We start from the raw sequence: 24,082 nt of genomic DNA on the forward strand, positions 1-24,082 counted from the left end.
GAGAGAGACAGAGTGTAAGCAGGGGAGGGGCAGAGAGAGAGGGAGACACAGAATCCGAAGCAGGCTCCAAGCTCTGAGCTGTCAGCACAGAGCCCGACGGGGCCTGAACTCACCAACCATGAGATCATGACCTGAGCCGAAGTTGGACGCTTAACTGACTGAGCCACCCAGGCGCCCCAATAGTTGGTTTTTATCCGACATCACCCTCTGGCTGACTGGATAATTCTTTGTGAGCACGTATATCCCTTCTTATTAGTTGAATGATATAAAGTGCTCTGCTCTGAAGTCTCAGTGCCTTATTTGCACCAATTCTAATCATGTATTTCCTGAGTACAAAAAATCATGTATTTCCTGAGAGCACTGATCCATTTTCCATGAAGCCTGATAAGTTTACCTCTAGTATACTGGAGTCAGTTTATCCCCAAGACTTGTTTGTCCTTTGCTTCTTTCTGCTGTCCTCCAGGCTTGCTATAAAGGCCACAGCCCCTGGACCTGAGGAACCTGGGAGGGGTGCCTGGTTTTCGAGCTCCTACTGGGATTCCCTAGACTAGAGGCCACAGTCTCCCCGCCTTCCTTTACCCTAACACCTCCTAGAGCCTCAGACTCTGCCCCTTCAGTACATTATTTATACCAGTGGCTCCCAACTAGTGGTGATTTTCACCACCCAGGGGACATTGGGCAATGTTGGGAGACATCTTTGGTTGTCACGACGGGGAGTGGCTTCTGGCATCTAGTGGATAAGCCAGGCATACTTACTGCACAGTACAACCCCTGCAACAAAGAAGTACTCAGCCCCAAATGTCAGTAGTGCCATGATGAGAAATGCTGATTTACATGAATATCACTGCTGCTAACAAATTTAGTCAAAGAACATTTTCTTATTCAAAAGTTGAACGTGGAACAGTAAAACTCGTCTAAAGGATAATCTGCCGTCATCCAGTCATCACACTATGGCTATTTTTTCTAGGAGGCACTTGCCAATATTTGGACAAGAAAAGACCAACCATTCAGCAGTAAAAGTTTATTGATTAATTTGCAACATTAGGTACAACATGTATAACTTCATCACACGGTTACAGTCCCGCATTTGTGCTTTGTAGGATAAGTAAACATTCATTCTGGCACAAAAAAGGCTACACACAATATTCTGGGATTGTTTAAAAAATAAATATATCCTTTTCCATTCAGTAGCACAAAGAGCTTTCAGTCTGAGATAATGGATACATTTTAAAATCTGACATTTTGTTAATGTGACAAATTAAACACAGATCCTCAATCTGGACTATTGATACAACGGATGCCTGATGAATTCTGGGGAGGATTCCCGGGTGTGTGAAAAGGGAGGTATGGCTCATAAGGAAGCTCTCCTGACATTTCCAGATGTGGATGACAGAGAAGTCCAGCACTGACAGCGTGGGGCCTTGTTCACATTTAAAAGTACTTCACAATTTTTCAAAATAGAGTACAAGCACGGTATTTAAGGAAGTCTTCAACAAACACCTTCTCTGGTGAATAACATAACAGCCAGCATACCTCAGTTAGTTGAAGGGAAAGATTTATTAAGGAGACGATAGATACCTTGGTTTTTCAAAAGAGTGAAGCTCTGTTATTAAAATATTTCAGTGTGATAAGGTTTTCTTTTTTCTTTTTTTCCAAATTAAATGCCAGTGTCTTTGATTCAGGAAGAGTCTATGGTCCTAACGGGTTATGCCAAATCCTGAGCCTGGCACTATGTCATCCGGGTAGCAGATTGGCCATACCAGTACCAACGCATTTATAATGAAGCCACTGAGCTCAAGTGTCAAGATATGACCTAAGACAACAATCCTCTCATGTTAATGAATCTCTAAGCTAACTCATATATTGTTTAAGGTAATAATCTCTTCATAATTTACAATAAAAATAAAATGAATGTTTATATTTTATATGATTTAATACACAAGCAGATTTTATCTCAAAACATTTTTTTTTTGGTAAGAAAGTATTCACTTATGGTAAGAATCCTGTGATCATGTTACCCAAGTAATACAGAGATGGAAACAAGACAATGTTCAGTCTTTCTCTCTCTCAACTGAACACCAATAGATTTCTGGTTAGCTTGGAATGCAGACATTGCTGGGGAGATGTGGGATATTTATCAGCCAGTTGCCATGAATAAATGAAATCATGTTGGCAGAGGGACATGGATGGTACTCTTGCATTCCTCTTAATATCCACTGATAATGGTCTGAAAGTGGAAATCCTTTATATCAAAATTCTGGAAATTTCTCACCCATATCTTAAGTGTTTACCTGGGCTGATAGCTCCTTAATCAGCTCAGGAAAGTAAAATAAAGGTTACATCATAGTTTATAAAATTATTTTGACTGGTGGCTTTGTTTCTAGTTGATTCGCATACTTGGAGACATTACGTATCATTTTATATTGTTAAAAATATTTAAGTCCAGCTTTCCTGGAGTTTGGGCCTAGTTAAAAGCTTTTTGTTTGAGACCCCTTAAAATTTCTGTCTTCCCAGTGGTTCTATTATAAGCTTTTTTTTTTTTTTTTTGGACTCGCTCACAGGTTGTATTGATTGTACAGATCTATATTTTGCTTTTCCTCACATTCATTCCATGTGCAGCAGACTTGAACAGCAGATTTTGTATAGCTCTGCTAATGTGATGGGATGTTTTGAAAAGGTTTAGAGCATTTAGAGCAAACCACTGTAACCTAAGCTGGAATGGAAGGAAGGAATACTCTAACGGCACAGTGGCCTTATCCCAGTTCCAAAAGCCAATCAAAGAGACTTGGGGTCCCCTCCTTCCGCTCCTCATGCACTTTGCAGTACTGAACAACTGCGTGAAAGATATCTCCCACTTTCCAGGACTTCTGCTGAACCAGCCGCACGACATCTAGAAACTAAAATAAAGCACAGAGTTAGGACTTGTGGACCACGGAGGAGCCTCAAAGTTATCTCATTCAACCATCTGTCCAAAGCCGACAGCCCTCTGGCCTGTGTTTTTAATCTCTTGTGACAGTAGGGACTATTTTCCAGGACAGTCTTATTTTCTTTTTAGACAATTGCGATTGTTATAGAGGTCTTTCAAGTGAACTGGAGTTTGCTTCTTCACAGTAGTTGCCTTCCAATGACTTTGGGAGACTAGATGGGATTCTTCCTTCAAAAGTCTGTCTTTTAGATATTTCTAGAGTTTCCTCAGGTTTGAATTGGACTCTCTGTGACAGTACTGGATAGCATAGCTCCCAGGACCTTCTATCTGTCTTACAAATAATCTCTCATTGGATGTACACATTTTCACTGGATGTATACATTTAAGCCAAAGAAATCAAGTGCTGAACTTTTGGTGCCACTTATTGGCTCCTCATTCTGTCTCGAATAGTCCCCTCCCCCAGCATCACATTTCCAGAGACACTGGCTTTTCATTGCAAAAGGAAAAGGAAAGATTGAGACATCAGAGAAAAAGGGGAGAAAGGCTAGGATGTCTTTGCATGATTTGATTAATCAGATTTTTCCAGCTCTTACTTTTCCAGCTCTTACTGGAAGTCTAGAAAGTAGGTGTTACCAGCCGAGAAGACTTGACTATCAAGTTTCTGAGATCTCACTGAGAGAGGCTCATAGGTTGGTGACTTCTCTTCAAGATTTCCATCAAGGGTCACCAATAGCCTTAGGCTAGACCAATCCCTTGAGGGTGCTTCCTCTCCCTTAAAATGTCTCATAAAGACGCAGTCAACATAAAATACACAGAAATATAGCCTCAGTTCTTTTTTTGCTTCCTGTACGTTCTGGCTCACTGGGCTACCATTTCGTTCCCAACTTTTATCTCTGAGTCACTGCTCTAAGAAACTATCAAAGCTCTGGAACAGATGCCAATATTTGCTAAGTCCTTCCCAGAAGGCTCTTGGCCTCAGACCTTTCTGGAAGCCCAGTTACTAGATTCTTTCCATCTACTCAGGACTTGCTGAAGTAGGATCTCCCACTGTGGTGATGACCACAGGGTGATGGTGACTTGATGCCAAGTTGTCAAAGTGGCCTGCCAGCTAGACGCTCGCCAGTAGTTTGTGGAATGGTCACAGCCTAGGATCTGTTTCAGGATTTCTAAATACAATCTGATATCTCAATAAAGCAGCTTTTGCAAATGGTCTGGCCCAACTAAATACCGCCTATTCTTGAGGCTGTGATGACTTAATCTCAGACATCAAGACATTGAAACATCTGTGAGTCTGATGGACAAGGAAGTCCACACTCTTTTCTTCCTTCACTGAAAGAAATTTCTAAGTAAAACTGAAGCTAAGATTGTGAAGAAACCAGAAAAGGACATTCCCAGCTTGTTATCATAGCCTTTAAAAAAATTTTTTTAATGTTTTATTTATTTCTGAAAGAGAGAAAGACATAGAATCCGAAGCAGGCACCAGGCTCTGAGCTAGCTGTCAGCACAGAGCCCAATGCTGGGTTCAAACCCACGAACCATGAGATCATGACCTGAGCTCAAGTCGGATACTTAATCGACTGAGCTACCCAGGCACCCCTGCCATAACCTTTTAGAACTGCATTCAAGTTAGCAGCTGGCCTGAGATCTTTCATTGTTCCTGTCCACGGTCTTGCTTTGGTAATTTTATAATCAGCTTTATTTAGTGTGTCAGGGAGCTGAGCTTTTCATTCCAACACACTGAAAAATAAAAATCAAACATTTTCATTTCCTGCCACTTCACAATCAATAATTAGGCTCCCCTCTTACATATCACAGTTGACACTTCCTTGAGCAAATATTTTGTCTTAGGAAATGAGAATGGCTTAGATCCTGTGATGGTGTATCACTGACAGACTTATTTGAAGAGGAGTGTTACATGGTAAAGGACTTTTATATTCCCAGGGGCATTTGCTAAATTAGATCGAATTGTTTACAAAATTATATGGTAGACTCTATGGGAGTTGTTGCAAGTTGTGAGATTTTTAAAAAATACTCAACTTAGATTTCTGAAAGCAACTACCTTCTTTGGTCCAAGGCAGAATTCCATTTTATTAAGCACATGTGAGTTGGTTTTTATACCACTCTTGCAATTATGGCCTGTAGAGCCGTGATTATCAGCCTTGGCTGTGGCCTGGAACCATCAGACACCTTTAGAAAACTCCAATGCCTGGGCTTCATCCCAAGAGGAGATTCTGATTCAACTGACCAGAGCATCTGGTTCTATAAATCTCCCCAGCTGATTCTAGTGCACACTAAGTTAGAGAACCATGATTAAAGGATTCAGTTCAAGACAATTTCTTATGTTTTTAAATGCAGAGACTTAATATCTATTACGTACTTAATGTTGGTGTTCTCCATCAAATTCATATATTGAAGTCCCAAGCCCCAGTATTGGGAGGTGGGGCCTTTGGGTGATTGATAATTGGGTTTAGATGAGGTCATGAGGACAGGACAGCTCTGGTAAGATTTGTTCTTCTATAAATGAAGAGACACCAGAGCTCTCTCTCTACCATATGTGGACACAGGAAAGGAAAGGGCTCTCACCAGGAATGGAATCTGCTGGTACCTTGATGTTGGACTTCCCAGCCTCCAGAACTGTGAGCAATAAGTGTGTTGTTTAAGACACTCAGTCTATGGTATTTTGTTAAGGGAGTCTGAGCCTACTAAAATGGTATATAAATCTTCCCTATTTTTCTTCCCTTTTTCTGTCTTTTTGTACTTCTACCATTTTGCATGTAGCACGGAATGAGTAATTAAAGGTAAGGTCACTTCTCTTCTGACCCTCACTTTCTTGGGAAGGCATGCATGCACATGTTTCCTCTTTTACTTCTGTTCTTTGCATCACCTCCAAGAAAAAGAAATAATTCTTAAATTCGTAAAGATGAGAAAGGTACTTACTTACAGTGAGGCCAGTCCTCTGACCATTCTAGCTCACAGAAGCTCATTGGATTTAGAAAAGAGGCTAGAGAGCAATGATACTTTGGATCCAGAAAGAAAAATAATTGGCCAGTTTATGTCATTTGTTAAAAATCCAATTGCGTACATGATTTTTTTACACCTTAAATTGAGTACATTAAATTTAACTGATGTCAGTCATTGTGGAATACATTTACAAAGTGTTTTAGATCCTCAAGCATTAAGATTATCATCAATCTTTGCCCTGGAATTTAGGATACTAAAGTCTACCTCAAATTCTGCCATTCTTTCAGGACATTTCTTATGGGAAGGGGTCTCAAACTTGAGGACTCATCAAAATGGCTTCACTTGAGGGAAGTTGTTAAAACTATACACTTTTGGGCCCCATTGAAAGTGATTAGGGCTAAGAAAGGACCTAGGAATATGAATTGTAAATAAGTGTGCCAGATAATTCTGGGCACTTGGCTCACAGTTGAGATGTGAGAAATCCTATTTACAGTGCATTTATTTCCCTTTTCTAAAATAAGTTTCCATCATATTTCAAGATTTCTCTTTACAACCTGAGTCTCCCCTGCTTTACACTCACCCTACTCTGCATCCCTCCTGAACTAGAATAGAAATTCCACGAGGGAGGGTAGGAAATTTTGTGTCCTTTGTTTCTTACATTCCCAGAGTTAAGAACAGTATGTCGTAGATATGCTCAATAAACATTTGATGAGTGTTCTGAGAACACAACTTTCAAGCGGACATAGCATTTTAATGAGTAGAGAAAATATCATGAAAGAAAAAGCTTGAAAATGAAAGTGTCAAGTTTCAGAAAGAAGTGACACTACACTGGCCACCAAAAATGTTTGGCATTTGCCTTCTGAGTTGAAATGAGGCTGAAATTCATTATAAGCTGACTTTAGGTGCCCTTCAACTCCAAGGCCAATGGTGGGAAAGATGAGCTGCTTCAGTATTCACTCATGATATCCTCTCCCCTTTAGCTCCTGTCTTAATTTGGCTCCAGGCTGGGGTACTGAGTGGGGAACACACAAATGGGAAAATTGTTATCTAAATTCATTTATTAAGAAAAAAATCAGAATTCACACAAATGGTGACTTGAAGTATATATCTGTGAATGATATCTAATACTCTAGTGATGGTGGGGAAAATGACATTTCTGAACTTAACAGAGATGTCTCTTTAACCATGTCCAAGCTGAGGAGGAGCAGTGCTTTCCTGTATGACACAGCCTCATGGGAAGCCAATCTCTCTTCTGCACTACTGGAAAATAACTACTTAGCCAATTAAAAAGACAATCAAAATGAGCACTGGGTTTTCAAATGCAGCATTGATAAAAGAAAGGATATCAACATTTTGTGTGTGAGGGTTTGCTTTATTTATGAGTTCGGTCTCAGACAACAAACAGTGCCCATTTGTGGAGAAGCCATTCTGTGCAGGGAACCTTAACTGACTCTGAAAATAATTAGAATATTTAGCCCCTAAAATTACAATTCTTAGAAATAATCTCCTTGATCTGATGCTAAATTGCATGAGTAAAACATCACTTAATGTTTTTCTTGATAACATCAGTGGAGAATTTATTTTCTCAGAAAAACAGCTATGACCAAAGACAGGCATCCCCTCAGAGAATTGAAAATTAGTGAGGATAAAGAAATACCAAGTCAGGGCCCGATTTACATAATCAAGTTACTAATTAAGTTAGTGATACACCCCTTTTCCTTTTACCTAATGGGGATTTATGAGACATGTATTCACATAAAGTCCTATGTTATTTCTTCAAGATGGTGGATTGGATAAAAATCTACTTTGTTAAGAGGTCATCTGAAAATGGAGCTAGAAATGCTCTGGAGATGAAGTTGGAAACCAGACTGTCTTTCATTTTTCCATGAATTCGAGGCTGTCATTTGCCTGAGAATATTCTTGTTCCCCTCCCCATGGTAGGGAGGCTTTGAGATTGTGTATGGCAAGAGGGAGGGGTCTTTTGCTCCACTCTTTGCACTGGGCCGGCTGAACGGTAAGGTAGAAGGAGAATCTATTAAACAATGAACCACTCATCACTTTGTCAACAAAGGTATGACAAAATTCAGATGCATAGAATGGTCCAAAGTCCTAGACATGAAGAGAAATATAAATTACTGGTTGGAGAGAGAGGCTGATGTAGAGGGGGCAGTATAAATTAGATCTTTTTTTCCAGTAGACAATCCCATTCGCTGGTGTTACAGAAATGGGGAAGCTGCTCTAATTACCAGGTACGTGGGCAAGATGAGAAAGGATATTTCATGGCAAGCTGCCAGATTTTGACAGTGAGAATTAAAATGCAATTATACATTAAAAAGAAAATACAGATAACAACTCCAAGATCATTTAACTTGAGAGAGACACACTGTTGAGAGGTCTCCAGGACTAGGCTGAGCCACCCTTGCTATCCTTTCTCACGGGCCAGCCTCTCTGAATCCTGACTTGCTCATTAAAAAGGGATAGCAATAGCCATTTGGCTCTTCTCCTAGGGTTGTTGAGAAACAAGTATAATGAATATGTGGAGGTACTTTGGGATAATAAGACATTAAAAAATGCACCGCAGCAGTGATAGGCAGGATCCCAGAACAGCCCCCAAGATTTCTGCCCTAAACCTTAGTACATTAGATGAGATAACTATGCCCTTATTGTGTTATTGTATGTGGCAAAAGAGATACTTCAGTTAATACTGAGTTAATCAAAGGGAGATTACCAGGTGAACCTAATCTAATTGCACAGGCCCTTTAATTTTTTTTTTAAATGTTTATTATTATTGAGCCAGAGAAAAAGACCGCATGAATGGGGGAGGGGGAGAGAGAGAGGGAGACACAGAATCCGAGACAAGCTCCAGGCTCTGAATTGTCAGCACAGAACCCAACACGGGGCTCGAACCTACAAACTGTGAGATCATGACCTGAGATGAAGTCAGATGCTCAACCAACTGAGCCACCCAGGCGCCCCATGCACAGGCCCTTTAAAAGCAGAGTGTTTTCTCTGTTTGGTGGCAGAAGTAAGGAACTGGTTGTATGAGACCATGAAGGGGTCATGGAAAGCCACAACTTCCAGAGGTGGCCTTGCAAAGAAACAGGACATCAGTTCTACAACCATGAGGACGTGAATTAGGACAACAACTTGAACAAACTTAGAAGCTTGTTTTTCCCCAGTTTTCAGGCAAGTTCTCAACCAGGCTGACATCTTGATTCCACCTTGCAAGTCCATAAACAGAGAGCAAGGTAGAATTTACCCAAACTTCTGGCAACAGAGCTGGGAATTACTATTCTAAGCTAGTAAGTTTGTGGCAGTTTATGACGGGTGGCAATAGAAAACTAATATAACAACATTATTATCAATTTGAACATTTTTAGAAGGGGCGTGCTTTTAAGTTATGGGAAAATTGAGCTTGAAGACATTGGCAGATGAATTTGTGCATTAATCTTAATAATTGAGATTCTACAGCAGTTAGTGGGCAATTTTAAAGATAGGGAGTTAGCGGTGCTATTAATGTAGAGGTTGGCAAAGGATCTATTCCCTCACTTTATATTTCTGGTAGGTCAAAAATGATGAGAAAGTCTGTCTAATGCAAACCTGTTCAGTAGGGACTTATAAGTGCTTCTCGTTGACCCCATGCCACAGTCTGTTTTAAATATCAATGTGGCCTCACTTTAGTTTCTTATATATATATCAAATCTTTCTCTTCTACCTTTTATTTAAATGAGTGTTATGAGAAGATTGGTTCCAGAACAAGGAAATATCAAAACAAAAACAAACAAACAAATAAACGATCAAGATGTTAGACACTGGACGAATTCCCATCTCCTCAATTCACTTTCTCATTGCCACCAACTAGCTGAGATAAACTAAGGGTCAAAGAAACAGTTATGATTTTATGCAGGTGGAAGTTTTCAAAGTTCTAGCCACCATCTTAAGGTGAAAAGTCAAGAACAAATCATTCCAATTTAAGTGAGTTGACTGGGAAGTTACTGAGTGTTCAGCAGTGATAAAAACACAAAGCTTTATTCACATCCAAACACAGGCCATGGTACCTTTTCGATTCTGCTTTCCTGAGATTTCTTAAAGTAGATGGTAGGGATCCCAAGTTCCGAGGCTGCTATCCACTGCAGAGTGGCTCGAAGCTCAGTATCAGGACACTCTGGCTCCAGGTCAAAGTTGATCACCAGCAGGCTCCCTTGGGGGCTGGCTGCTCCCACCTGCACTCCAGAGGCACCTTCCAAACACAGACACAACCACAATCTTACGATACTTTCCACAGGGAGGTCACAGGTAAATTGTGTGTCAAAATTATGGGAACGTGGCTTACCCTCTACGTTTTCTGACTGTCCTTTAAGAATCTCCTTTTCTTCTACTAATTCACTTTGGGAGAAAACAACAGTATATGGTTGGTAATGTTTAGGAAGGGCAAGCTGTAAATGGATGATGAGGCAATGGGTCGTATTAATCTAAAAGCTTCTGAAGTTCATTCTAGATTTATTGTTTTCATAGAGTGGAGTAACACTGGGGAGATAACAATGTGGCTATTATGTAGGATTATTGGGTCTGCGATAAATAGCCCTGGCCCTAAAAAAGAGGGTAAAAAAAAATGCATAGTGTTAGTTGGGATCATAGGTGGCAGAGACTCTAAGAAATACATTTTTCTATTCTCAACTTCTCTTTCATAAACCCTCACCAGTTTGAACCATCAAGGAAATATCTTGTAGGCAACTAGAGTTGATTTGGGGATGGATCCTTCTCCTGTATTTGACTTGCCATTTAAAGGTCCATATATTTCCATCCTGATATAATGATTTTTTCCCCCTCTACTATGATAGCAACAAGTTTGCATTTTTGTCTGAAATAAGGGATAAAATAACCAATGGACTCCAGAACTTAAGTTGTACAACAAAATATATTAAAATTGAAATTTTTCTTTTTCTTTCTAGCAGGAGGATGAGGGAGGCTGGAGGTGATAAAGAACTAGAAATAAAATTGAAGTGAGTATTTCATTAGATAACACTGAGATGTTTTCATAGAGTACTTGTTAAGAAGCCTTGATATAATGGTAGGACTCAGTACGTGCTTCCAAAATAAGAGCATATAGCTCAACATCTGAAAGCAGGCAGCCATCTTGCTAAGACTGTGGTTGTCCTATATTTTTGTACGGTCTAGCAATTAGACTATAAGTACCCCTAAAACTGTGTATTTTTATGAGAGAGTATTCCCTCTTACATTTTCTATTCCTGCTAAGATTTGCTGGCTATATATTCTCCTGTATTTCTGATGCTGAAAGAGAGTTTGGTTTTTCTGCCATGCTTATGGAATTATTTCTAGAAGCACAACCAATTTCCCAAGGGCCTAGATTCTCTGCTAGGTCTCTGCAAGGGATCTAAGTGAAACGGCATAGAGTAAGACCAATTTTACTACTGTGGAATGGCCGGACGTGGTTATGGGTGGTGGTTATTTTGGTTTTCCCTGAGTGCATATAATCTGCGGGGTCCTAGGCTCAAACCCTGGGGAGAGATGGAAGGGTAGCTAAACAAATGTTTCCTGAAAGAGAAAAACAAATTTGCCCCAAAATAAGTTTTTCATTGTTAATATTTGGGTCCTACCTTTAAAACACAAAACAAATCCAAGATAGCGTGTATGTTCATCTCTACTTGTGAATAATGGCTCTATGAAACAACAGAGGGCTCACGGGGACCCTCAATCACTGAGTCTACTCCCACAGGCAAGACATCTGATTACGTAGTGAAGCAAAAACGATTTAGCTATAGAGAATAACTGAGAAAGGAGATCAGGGAGCACTGCTAGTCTTCTAGTTCATGTTTATTTTTCTGAGATTTCATAAAACTCCAAATAGTAAGCTAAGTTATAATGGTCAAAAATAGATTTCAATTCATTTACTTTTCCAGAATAATCACAAATTCTGGAGGCAGTTTTGACCTCACATGGTTCTCCTTTTCTGTACTGTATCTTACGTTACACATGCGCTTCTCTAAGTGTTATTTTCCCTTGGTCTTTTAGACCTTTTAGAAGGGTCCCAAGGTCATGGGAAGCAGTCACTGCATGACAATGACCTATCTCCATTGTGACACATTTGGTATTAGACCCATTTAGTAGTGATCATCCCAGGTTTCTACGAGTAAAGGAAAAGCCGTTCACATTATATTCTATTGAACAATAGTCTCTGTTGGTTGGCATGGTCTGATTTAAAAGGATTTTTGCTTCTCTGTGTCCAATGAAGTAAATGACATCTATTTCTGATTATATGGATAAGCTTCCCGTGAAATGATTTTATCCTAGGGGGCAGGTTTGAAATCCAGAATACAGGGGTAAGAGGGTAGGACTATCCTAGAGGCTAGTTCTGGCTCCAGTGACATGGAACCATGGCAGTGTAGACATGATGATTCAGCGGTTGGGCACAATCTCAATGCTCAGAATGGATTGCCAGATGGAATTAGCGATCTCACAATCACTGCATCTTAGTGGCTACTTACTTAATCATGGGAGAAGATGGCATGCTTTCCTGACAAATGTCCAGGTCCATAGTGCCAAGACTGCTAGTGGTACTACTGTTGCCATTGCTGACAAAGCAAAAGTTTACATATTAATGCCCGTCTCCACCACCTGGCCACTCTGCCAACACTGGTGATCGTTCTTTCTAAGAGGACTTTCCAGAAGAATATTGTTTGGGGGACTGCTAAATTAATATATGTTTGGACAAATTAGGGGAAAGCACTATAAAAGATACTTTTGGCCCAAGCCAATCATCATCATCATCATCATCATCATCATCATCATCATCATCATCATCGTTTTCGAATTTCTCCAGTGATGTCATGCCTGGAGGAGGCCTCACCTGGTGGGTGACAATCAGCGTGACTTTTATCTTCCTCATTCTAGGTATAGTGAGGATGTTTATCAGTCAGCAAGAGACTCCTTGGTGTTCCCATAGAGACTAAGATACTTCTGAGAATGCTCACCGGGGAAGCTACCAGAATGCTCCTCTGCCTGCTTTTTGACTTCTGACAGAAACCAGGGGGACACACATTCTTCCTTTGCCATTTACGGGATTTTTCTGAGGGGCATTCCAAAGAATATGCACCTGGATCAATGTTTCATGATGGGATTGCAGGAATTATGACTACGAAATTGGGCAATGCCAAAGTTTAATTAACTCCTTTATCATAAAATTGTTGAGAAGCAACACTTGATACCTTATGTGGAGAAGGGGGGCTGATGTATCATCTTCATGGGTTACACAATCAACAGATGGTCTAGCTACTAGCTTGGAACTTATTTGCTGGAACCGAGTTGACTTGAGCCAATTTTTAGACTCTGTCTGTACTTGCAAAATGGAATGCATCCAATTTTAGCAAATTCACTGAGTTTCCTCATACTTCCACTATTTCCCCGTGATGTCTCTTCCAAGTCAGGTTTTCAAAGGGTGAGTGCTGGTGTGTCATATAATGGGGCAGCCTTCCCTCGGGCGTACTATGAGTAACAAACTAGACTCCTCCAGTTTCAAATTCAGGCTTTGGGTTTTGTGTGGGGCATCAAATATATTCACTAACGGAAGTCCAATGACTCAAACATTGTGCTGAAGGTAATGAACACTGTAAACTTCTGCTAAGGCCAGACATTTAAATTCTCTTTGCTTTTTATTTCTATATTGCAATATTTCCCACAAGTTTGGGGGGAAATTTGTTAAAATTTCCCAAGTCTAAGCAGAATGAACTGCCAGAAGTAAGACAGCCAAGAAGCCATTACACCCAGATGCATCTGAATCCCATTTTCCCCTTGGCCCTTCTGGAAAGCCTGTGGCACTGGCCCAGTATCAAGTAAAACTTAGAGTAGAAATGTGGAGATTCTATCTGTTTCTACCTCACAGAGGGAGAGTGTTCAGTTTATGTCCCTTGATGGGCTGGGGTCTTTCCAAATCTTTCATGAAACCCTGTCTTGCTTTCCCAGAACAACAATATAGGGGGCAGGGCAGAGAGGGAGAAACAATTAGTCCAAACAACACAACACAATGTGGAAACACTTGCCTCATGTAAACCCAGCCTGGGTTGCATCTGAAATACAAATGAACCAGAGAGAAAGTATCAAACACACCAGGTGTAACAGCAGCTCTGATTTAAAAATTCTCAGTTGTTATAATCGAATGCACTAGCTGCGGCTTGCAGAGAAGGAGATACAGCTGACTCTTAACCTTGACCAAGGTAATTAAAGGCACGACTGGATACTAAGAAACCTCTTGGTACAAATCGTGACAGGCAGGCACCTTGACCTAGCAGGAGCTTTCTCTTTTGCTCTTTTAGGGACCCTTTGCAGAGAATCATTTAGAAAGTATTTTTAGAATCTGCACGGGGACCTGTTTCTCTAGGAAGTCAAGTAAAGAGCAGGTACCTCATGGATCGCTCACTGAGCTGAAGAAAGCTACTTGTGTCATCGGGGTTGTCCTCCTCATTGGCGAGCTGGGACCAGCTGTCCGTGCTCTCCCCACTGCTGCTGGGAAGGTTGGGAAACTCATCGGGGGCTCTGCCTTCTGCCGAGACTTCAACCTCTGCTACATCTCTGGCATCAAGGCTGTTGCTGTAAATGGGAAGATACGATTACCAAGAGCGGAGGCACAAGATAATAGAGCTTTTCACGTAGACCTTGCTGGTGCCGTGTTGAACACGAGTGTCTGACACAGTGAGCAGGAGATCGCAGGAGACAAGTGGAGACTTTGTTTGAGGCTAACCCTTCTCCTGGCACCCTAAGTCCCGTTCTGCCTCTTCCAAGATTACCATCCATCAGTTTCGCCATCTCTTTATTTTATCTCTTTCTACTGACTCCCTCCAATCATTTCAAAAACATGGTGAAACCTCTCTTGGCTACATACATAAGAATAAACGAGGGACAGTAGCATTTAAAAGGAAGATACCCAGAGCCTCTTATCCCAGAGATTATGACTCACTTGTTCTGCCAGGAGACCAAGAAACCTGCATTTTAAACAACCCCTGCAGGTAATTTTAATGTAAGGGGCATGTGGACCAGGCTGGAAGAAAAACACCCACCCGGTTCTGGAGGTTTATCAAGTTATAAATGCCTCTGAACACATTTTGCATTTGTAGCTATCATTTTAGACCATCATCTCCTCATGAAGCCTCTGATTTATATCAGCATTGCCTTTCTGGATGAGTGCTTTTTTAGGTCAAGTCGCTCTCTAAAGCCTTTAACCCTTGATCTGACAGGCTTTCTCCTTACAGCCTTTCCTCCCTGGCCTCCCGTAACTTTCTGCCTCTCTGGTCACACGTGGCCTGGAGCCTGGTTCCCTGTGTTCCCTTTCAGTATCATATTCCCAGCCCTGACGGATTCACTGTCCTCCCTTCCATTCTCTCCCTATCAATTTCATCCACTCTCCTGCCTGTGAAAATAGCTTCTAAATTTGAATTCCAGCCAGGGCCCCTCTTCTGTTTCTAGGGGCTCTTTTTCTTTTTTTTTTTCAGCTGGCCTTCTGAACACATCCAAACTGTCTCATCAATATTTTGAAATCAACATATCTAAAACAAATTCTAATTGCCCTCCTATCCCCTTCCTGTGTTTTTCTATTCCCATTGACCTTTCTGTCTCTATGCTCATGAAATTATCTTAACTCAGGTCCTTCTAAATTGTTAGAATTTAGTTTTGGAAAGAACCCCATAGATTTGCTGTGGATTAGGATGTAGAAGCTCAGTGAGGTTATATGATTTGTCCAAGGTTGCAACGAAAGTGGATGCCAGAGATTAGACCTCATGTTTTGAGACTCGTGGGCTTTTCTCCATTACCCCTTCTCCAGACTATATTGTACTAGCTTCCTAATAGCTGAGCCACAACTATTTCTCCTCTTTCAACCATACAATCCAGCAATTCCCCTTTTAAGAATTTATCCACCTCAACTGAAAACCCTAATTTGAAAAGACAAATGTGTCCCTTTGTTTATTGCAGCACTATTTACAATAGCCAAGATATGAAAACAACATAAACGTGCACCAATAGATGAATGGATAAAAAATATATAATCAAATATACAGTGGACTATTGCTCAGTCATAAAAAAAAAATCTTACCATATAACATGGATGGCACTAGATGGTATTCTATTAAGTGAAACAAGTTGGAGAAAGACAAGTATTATGCGATTTTGCTTTTATGTGGAATCTAAAAATAACACAAACGCTGGAGAATCATGTAGTGAGGTCTGCGATACAGGAGGGAAGCCTCAAAATTATGAAGCCTGGAGTTCATACAGGAAGTGCTGCTGATACATTTGCCCCTCCTCTTCATCAGGGAGAGAGAGAAAGGAGAGAGAGACAGAGAAACAGAAAGAGCGAGGGGAGAGAGGGAGGGAGAATGAAAAGGAGAGACAGACAGAGAGACAAAGACAGAGAGAGGGAGAGAGAGAGGTCACTTATCAACAAGTCCAAACATTCTCTGCAGAGAGGACGATATGGTCCCTACTTCGCCACACTGGATTGTAAACAAATAGCTCCAGAAATGGAAAGCTCTGTATCTCTCTAGAAGCCTCAATCTTTAGGGTTACTATTCAGTCATCCTTTGAACCAGGTGCTAATGCTCTTTGTTCTGAAAGCCAAATGTATAGAATTGTGAACATATTCATGGAACCTTTCTTCTGACACTACCTACAGTCATCAAAAAGTAACAGCATAGAAGAGAAGGACCAATCACGGCATGCAAAAAGCAAGAGTGTATCTCAGGTGATACCAAAAAATACAGTTGTTGTAGTGGATACCGGAATGCTTTTCTAGGCCACTGCATCCTGACTGTAGACAATACTGGCTGTTGCCAGCACACACTGGGAATTACCATTGGGCAGAGAATTACCTTGCCAAGGCTGTACCCTCTCTCAGTGAACATTCAAACAACCAGCTGATACAACGATGCAAAAGGCCTCTGGTTGGTTCACCTGGCACCAAACAGACCATTCCATCTTCAGCATTTCCTGCAGGATGTGCCGATGTCTCAGTTGCAAACACATCTGGGGGCATCTTCCCTCCACGCAATCTTACCTTTCCTACCTCCCTACAGACGTGTGCACACGGAACACTCCCTAATGGATTATCTACTTAAACTCTCCCTCTTAAGGTCTGTTTCCAGGGGACGAGACCCACAACACTTAGTCGCTTTCTTTCAAAACAGTATACTGGCTGCAGAAAAGTCTATGTAGTTCTCTTCAATCCTAGGATTCATACCTTTATCCTTTCTCCAAAAATGGTTGTGTTTTAAATTTTTAAAAATGAGTTCTAATATAGAGAGTAGAATTTCAAATATATAAATTTTGGGGGTTAATTAAAAATCTCCATTTTTGATATGCGAACTTGTTACCTAGAAAATTTCACAAAAGTGTTGAATCCTTGCCTCTAAGAGTCCTTCCCACAGCATTCTGGGTAGGTACAGCATTAAGGTGTGGCTCTTTCTAGCATTCTGTGCTACTAACTCTCTATGCAAAAAGGTCCTTAATAAGCCTGGTTTTCCTTTGTAAAATATTGAGAAATTTCCAAATTGAGTAGGCAGAAAGTGAGAGAATGGCTGCAACCCAAAAGACATTTGGTGAATTCAGTTAAATTCAAATGAAAGAAAAGTTTATTGAAGATACATGGAAATAATACACATACTCCCCCCAAAAGAGGGGTAAATTAAGCAAGTGCTGAGCACAAAGGAAAGGCTTCTAAAACCATATGTTTGCTCATTTAAAATGAAATTCCTTAGACTAATTCTTTACTAAGTTAGGACCTTACATTACTAGAAAAATTCATTCCAGGATATTTCTTACTAAAGCAGAACTTAAATCTCTGTGATTGACACTGAACATTCAGGTTAAAAATGAGTCTGTCAGCATATTTTATTTTATCTAATTTCATGCTCTATTTACAGTAAATCTTATATTCTGTGTCAGATAACTGGGAATTCAGAATGAATAATGATTATCTAAAACACTGGTTTTCATTTTCTTTTGAGAGAAATGTATAGCTTGGCTCATTTATTTGTGAATAAGGCACAGATATATTATGCAGATGCATGTAGATGGCCTTTTCCCCACTTTTGACTTTATATTCACACAGAGCTTTAGAGGACAGGCTTTAATATGCTATCAAATTCAACTGTAGAATTTCTGAGTTAGCAGGAACCTCAGAAATCATCAAGCCTTGTGTTTCCCCAACTTAATTTATTAGCAAATCACTGTCATGATTTTTGCCATACCTGCATCCCCCCGTATTATGATAATAATAAAAATTGTTTAAAAAAAGTTATGTAACCTAAAATGTTTATTTTAAACCTAAATGTTTATTTTAAAAAGAAATCTTGAGTCATTACTGTACATGGAAAATAGAAATCACTTGCCGTAAGTACAAGGTAATGGTAAATGTGGAACTACATTTAAAAGCTCTCTTTCCAGGGCTGTTGGGTGTCTCAGTCGGTTAATCGACTGACTTGGGCTCAGGTCACAATCTCGCATTTTGTGGGTTTGAGCCCCACATCAGGTTCTGTGCTGGCAGCTCAGAGTCTGAAGCATGTTTCAGATTCTGTGTCTCCCTTTCTCTCTGCCCCTCCCCTGCTCGTACTCTGTCTTAAAAATAAAGAAGCATTAAAAAAATTTTTTTAAATAAATAAAAGCTCTCTTTGCAATGGGTCATATCGTTGTTTAGTTACAAAAAGCTCATTGAAGGGGTAACACATGACAATTGAGCATCTACATTTTAAATATTTAATTTTAACTTTAAAGCATAAAAATATCCTTAGTCACCAATCTTTAAACCAATGGATAATTTAAAAGGGGGAAGTTTTCCTAGATTTATTTTGTTGTTGATTTTGTTTAATTTCACTGTGATCAGAGAATGGGCCCTGTAATATCCCATTTTCAAAAAATTTATTGACTTAAAATTTTTTAACATTTATTTATTTTTGAGAGACAAAAAGAGACAGCATGAGTGGCGGAGGGGCAGAGAGAGAGGGGGAGACAGAGAATCTGAAGCAGGCTGCAGGCTCTGAGCTGTCAGTACAGACTCTGACTTGGGGCTTGAACTCATGAACTGTGAGATCATGACCTGAGTCGAAGTCAGACACTCANTAAAAAAAGAATTAATGCAATTATCAAAATGCCTGGGTTTATTTATTTGTTTTTTAACATTTATTCATTTTTGAGAGACAGAGAAAGACAGAGGGTGAGTGGGAAAGGGGCAGAGAGTGAAGGGGACACGGAATCTGAAGCAGGCTCCAGGCTCTGAGTTGTTAGCACAGAGCTCGATGAGGGGCTCGAACCCATGAACTGTGAGATCATGCATGACCTGAGCTGAAGTCGTGCGCATAACCAATTGAGCCACCCAGGTGCCATTTCCCCCTCTGACCCTTTGTGTCATAACAAGCATACATTTTAGTTCTACATATGTCATAAAACATTTTTTTTGTTTTAAATAATTATCTTTTAAAGAAATTTTAAAGTAGGAAAGGCATTTTGTATTTACTTATCTACTTAGTATTTGCGGAATTCTTGCTTCCCTTGTGAAGTCCAAGTTTCCATCAGTATTGTTTTCCTTTAGCCTCATGTCTTCTATCAGCATTTACTTTTGTTCAGATCTCCTAGCACATGCTTTCTAGGATTTGGGTCTTATAACAAGTTACTATTGAGCCCTTATTTAAAAAATAACAGGCTTTATTCTTTTAGAGCAGCTTTAGGTTCACAGTAAAACTGAGTGGTGAGAACAGAGTTCCCATGTGCCCCAGCCTCTCCACTACCCCCTTCCACAGCCTCCTCCACTATCAGCATCTCACACCAGGATGATACATTTGTTACAATCAGTGCTTCTATATTGACACATCTTTATCACCCCAAACCGAAGCTTATATGGGCTCACTTCCATAAACTTAGGGGTTTGGGCAAATGTATAGTGACATGTATCCACTGTTATAGCATCACATGGAATGGTTTTATTGTTCTAAAAACCCTCTGAATTTCATCTTGTCATCCCTTCTTCCCTCCTAACGTCTGGCAACCGTTCAACTTTATACTGATCTTTTTCCCAGAATATCATAGGGTTGGAATCATATAGTATGTAGCCTTTTAGATTGGCCTCTTTCACTTAATATGCACTTAAGTTTCCTCCATGTTTTTTCATGGCTTAATAGGTCATTTATTTTTCCTGCTGAATAATATTCCATTGCTTGGATGTACCAGAACTTATTTATCCATTAACCTGCTAAGGGAAATCTTGGTTGTTTCCAAGTATTGTCAATTATAAGTAAAGCTGCTATAAAAATCTTGTGTACTGGTGTTTTTGTAGACACAAATTTTCAACTCCTTTTGATAAATACCAAGGGTCATGACTGTGGGATCATATGTAAGTCTATGCTCATTTTTGTAAGAAGCACCCAAAGTGTCTTTGAAAATCGTTGGGCTGTTTTTGCATTCCTACCAACAATAAATACGAATTCTTTTTGTTCCACATCTTTCTTGGCATTTTATGTTGCCCATTTTTTTTGATGTTGGCCATTCTAATAGGTGTGTAGCAGCATCTCTTGGTTGTTTTAATTTGAAATTGTCTAATAACATATGATGTTGAGCATCTTTTCATATGCTTATTTGCCTTCTGTACATCTTTGACGAGATGTCTGTTGAAGCCTTTTGCCTACTTTTAAAATCAAGTTGTTTGCTTTCTTATTATTGAGTTTTGTATATTTTGGAGAACAGTCTTTTATCAGGTATATCTTTGGGAATATTTTATCGCAGTGTTCAGCTTGTCTTCTGATCCTCTTGACAAGTGTCTTTCAGACAGCAGAAATTTTTAATTTTAATGAAGCCCAGGTTATCACTTATTTTTTTCGTGAATCATATCTTTGATGTTCTTTTTTTTTACACAAATAGTTTATTGTCAAGTTGGTTTCCATATAACACCCAGTGCTCATCCCCACAAGTGCCCTCCTCCATGCCCATCTCCTCCCTCCCCCCCACACCCATCAGTCTTCAGTTTGTTCTCAGCATTCAAGAGTCTCTCATGGTTTGCCTCTCTCCCCCTCCCCCCTATTTCCCCCCTTCTTCTCCTCCACGGTCCTCCATTAAGCTCCTCCTAATCCTTTTATACGTGCAAACATATGGTATCTGTCCTTCTCTGCCTGACTTATTTCACTCAGCATACTTTGATATTCTATCTAAAAATCCCATTGCCAAATCCAAGGCCACCCAAATGTTCTCCTATGTTATCTTCTAGGAGTTTCATAGATTTATTAAGTTTAACATCTAGATATATTATCCATTTTCAGTTATTTTTTGAAAAGGGTGTAAGTTTTGCTTCTAAACTCTCTTTTGGCATGTGAATGTTGAGTTGAAACCACTTCACTTTTCCCATTGTTTTGCCTTTGATCCTTTACCAAAAATCAGTTGACTATATTTGTGTGTATCTATTTCTGTGATTTCTATTCTGTTCCATTGATCCATTTGTTTATTCTTTTGCCAATGCCACACTGTTTTGATACCATAGCTTCACAGTAAATCTTGAAGCCTGGTGAAGACAGCCTGCCTTTGTTTTCCTCCTTAAATATTGTCTTGGCTATTCTGGGTATTTTGTATCTTTGTATGTACTTTGGAATACTTTTGTTGATATCCACAAAATAATGAGCTGGGATTTTTAATGGAATTACATTAAATTTATAAATCAAATTAGAAAGAACTGACATCTTGACAATATTGAGTCTTCTTACCCAAGGATAGCCTTTATTTTTGGTGAGGTGAAGAATACTAAGGTGGCAGTTGTTTCCTTCTGCACAGGAGAGATGTCATTCTTCATCTTCTAGTTTTCCTTTTTTTTCTGATGAGAAACCTGCAATTTTTGTGTTCCTCAGTAGGTCAGTTGTTTTTTTCCTCTGAGCTACTTTTAGGTTTATTTCTCTGTTCATTGGTTTCTAATAATTTGATCATGATGTGACTTTGATGTGGTTTTCTTTTTGTTTATCCTGCTTAGATTCATTGTACTTCTTGATTTGTGAGTTTCTAATTTTCACCAAATTATAGATTCATGTGTACCTTTAAATATTGGAACATGTTTGTAATAGCTATTTAAAGTCTTATCTGTTAATTTCATTATCTCTGTAGTTCATGGACATATTTATATGGACTATCCTATGGACTATGGGTGACATTCTTCTGCTTCTTTGTATGTGAAACATTTTTTTAATTGGATCTTATGCTGTCAACTTATGCTTTTGAGTGCTGGATTTTGTTGTATTTCTTCAAAGTGCATTAGACCCATTCTAGGTTAAATTAATTTTAGTTCAGCTTGACCTTTTCAATGTTGATTTACAAGTTCGGTTACAGTAAGTTTAGATTAGCTTTTATTTTTTAGGGGTAATTTAACCTTAATTCTATAGTGTGATACTTTTACGGATCTCTGCTAAATGCGGCATGTGTTTAATATGGATTCTCTACTTCGCTGGTTGGAAATAAACTTCTTCAAGTCCCATGTGAACTTATGGAAATCTTTAGCTTATACTTCTTTGGCTTCATGGGGTTTCACATACACATGCATGGCTTAGCATTCAGAAACAGGCTCAAGGGGATTCCCGTATACACTTCTGGGGTTCTTTCTCTGTGTAGCGTCCTCTAATCCCTGACTCCTTAACTCAGAGTGCTTCTGAGCTCTGTTTAGTCTTGTCCTCCTTGCACCATTGCCTGAAAAGGGAATCGAGACAGAAATTTGGGGCAGATACTGGGGTCGCCATGTTTGCTTCCCTTCTTTCAAAGTGCTGCTTGTGGTACCATGCCTAACAACAATTGTTTCATGTATTTTGCCCATTTTTCTACTTCTTTACAGAAGCAGGGTAAATTTAGCTTTAGGTACTCTATTGCAGATGGAAACAAAAGTCGTTTCACATTTATCTTTTACTGTAGTTCTCTCTGTACGTATGCCATTGAAGTGTTTATTCCAATGACTTTATTTTTTTAGTGATTATTTTTTTATAATAGAGACTTTAATTTCAGTGATTATATTTGTCATCCTTGTAGTACTTAACTAATTTTCAAGTCTACTTTATCTATTTTAATTGTAGTTCATGATTGCTCTAGATTTATATACCTTTTTTAATATTTAAGGTATATTTATTTTAGAGTTTGCATCTAATAATTCTAATATCTGAAATCCTTATTAGGGTTAATCCTACTATTTGATGTTTGTACCAGGTCTTGTTTACAGTGCTTTGATTATTTGTGTATCTTGTAATCTGAGGTTCTGAATGCTTATTTGATGGGTCTTTAACTACTCAAGTCCTTTGAGATCCGGGCTTACATACCCAGAGATTTATTGTAGCCTCTGCCAAGGTCTCACGGTGCTATCAACCCAAGATTGCTTGAAGGTAATTTACCAATTCAGGATTTTCTAAACTGGAGAGGTAGCGTAACTTAGAACCTCAAATATGCATTAGGGAAGCTGCCATTATGCATTCTTAGGGAATTTTTTCTACCTAGACCCCTAACCCTAAAAGGTACATCTTCTTATTAACTCCTTTTCTGGTGAGTGAACTTTTTTCGTAAGTTTGTACTTTTTTTCTGAGGACAGAACCCCTCAGAATATGGAGGCTGGTATCTTCACCTTTCCTGGGCCCACAGACTTATTTCCTGGTTTTCTCTAGCTTTTAGAAAATGAACTTAGAGATAAGGGAGACTAGCAAGAGCAAGCAGAGAATTAGCTTTTTCCTGCTTTTGTTCCCAAATCCTTTCACTTTCCACCTACGAGATTTTCATCATTATCGTTACTACTCTTAAGGTCAGCCCTGTATTCAAAAGGATATTTCTTATATTTAATCTAGGATTTCTAGGTGGTCTGTGGTGGGAGAATTTTTTTTTAGACTAACTAGAGCACCAGCACTGCTTGAAATGCAAATGCACGTCTTCTCCTTCAATTCTTCACACAGTTGGCACCCTCTGCCCCTAGGTCTCATCCAAATGCCCACATTCTATCTTGAGTAACCACTTTCTCCCAACTGTTGTTCACCACCACATTACCCTTTGTATTTTTTTCTCATAACACACTGTAATTATCTTTTCCCAAAGTTTTTATTTTTCATGCATGTTGTCTATCTTTCCAACTGGTGTGTAGGACCCATAACAGCAGGTACTTAATCCTTACTTTCTACTGTGTTTTTAACCCCAAGGACA

The 24,082-nt window shown here is 39.5% G+C and overlaps 1 protein-coding gene across 1 annotated transcript in view; it reads right to left on the reverse strand.

The window, feature by feature from the left end:
- Positions 1-1,015: 1,015 nt before the first annotated feature.
- Positions 1,016-24,082, reverse strand: part of SPHKAP (SPHK1 interactor, AKAP domain containing) — a 159,182-nt gene continuing 136,115 nt past the window's right edge. Inside the window, exons 11-15 of the mRNA XM_077761380.1 lie at positions 14,306-14,473; positions 12,394-12,480; positions 10,221-10,273; positions 9,946-10,127; positions 1,016-2,897 (exon numbers count right to left, since the gene is read on the reverse strand). Of these exons, the coding sequence (XP_077617506.1) occupies positions 2,754-2,897; positions 9,946-10,127; positions 10,221-10,273; positions 12,394-12,480; positions 14,306-14,473 (634 nt within the window). The 3' untranslated portion in view covers positions 1,016-2,753. The remainder of the gene's footprint in view (positions 2,898-9,945; positions 10,128-10,220; positions 10,274-12,393; positions 12,481-14,305; positions 14,474-24,082) is intronic.

Source organism: Crocuta crocuta, unplaced genomic scaffold (assembly GCF_008692635.1).
Source record: "Crocuta crocuta isolate KB4526 unplaced genomic scaffold, BGI_CrCroc_1.0 scaffold516, whole genome shotgun sequence".
Classification (NCBI taxonomy): domain Eukaryota; kingdom Metazoa; phylum Chordata; class Mammalia; order Carnivora; family Hyaenidae; genus Crocuta; species Crocuta crocuta.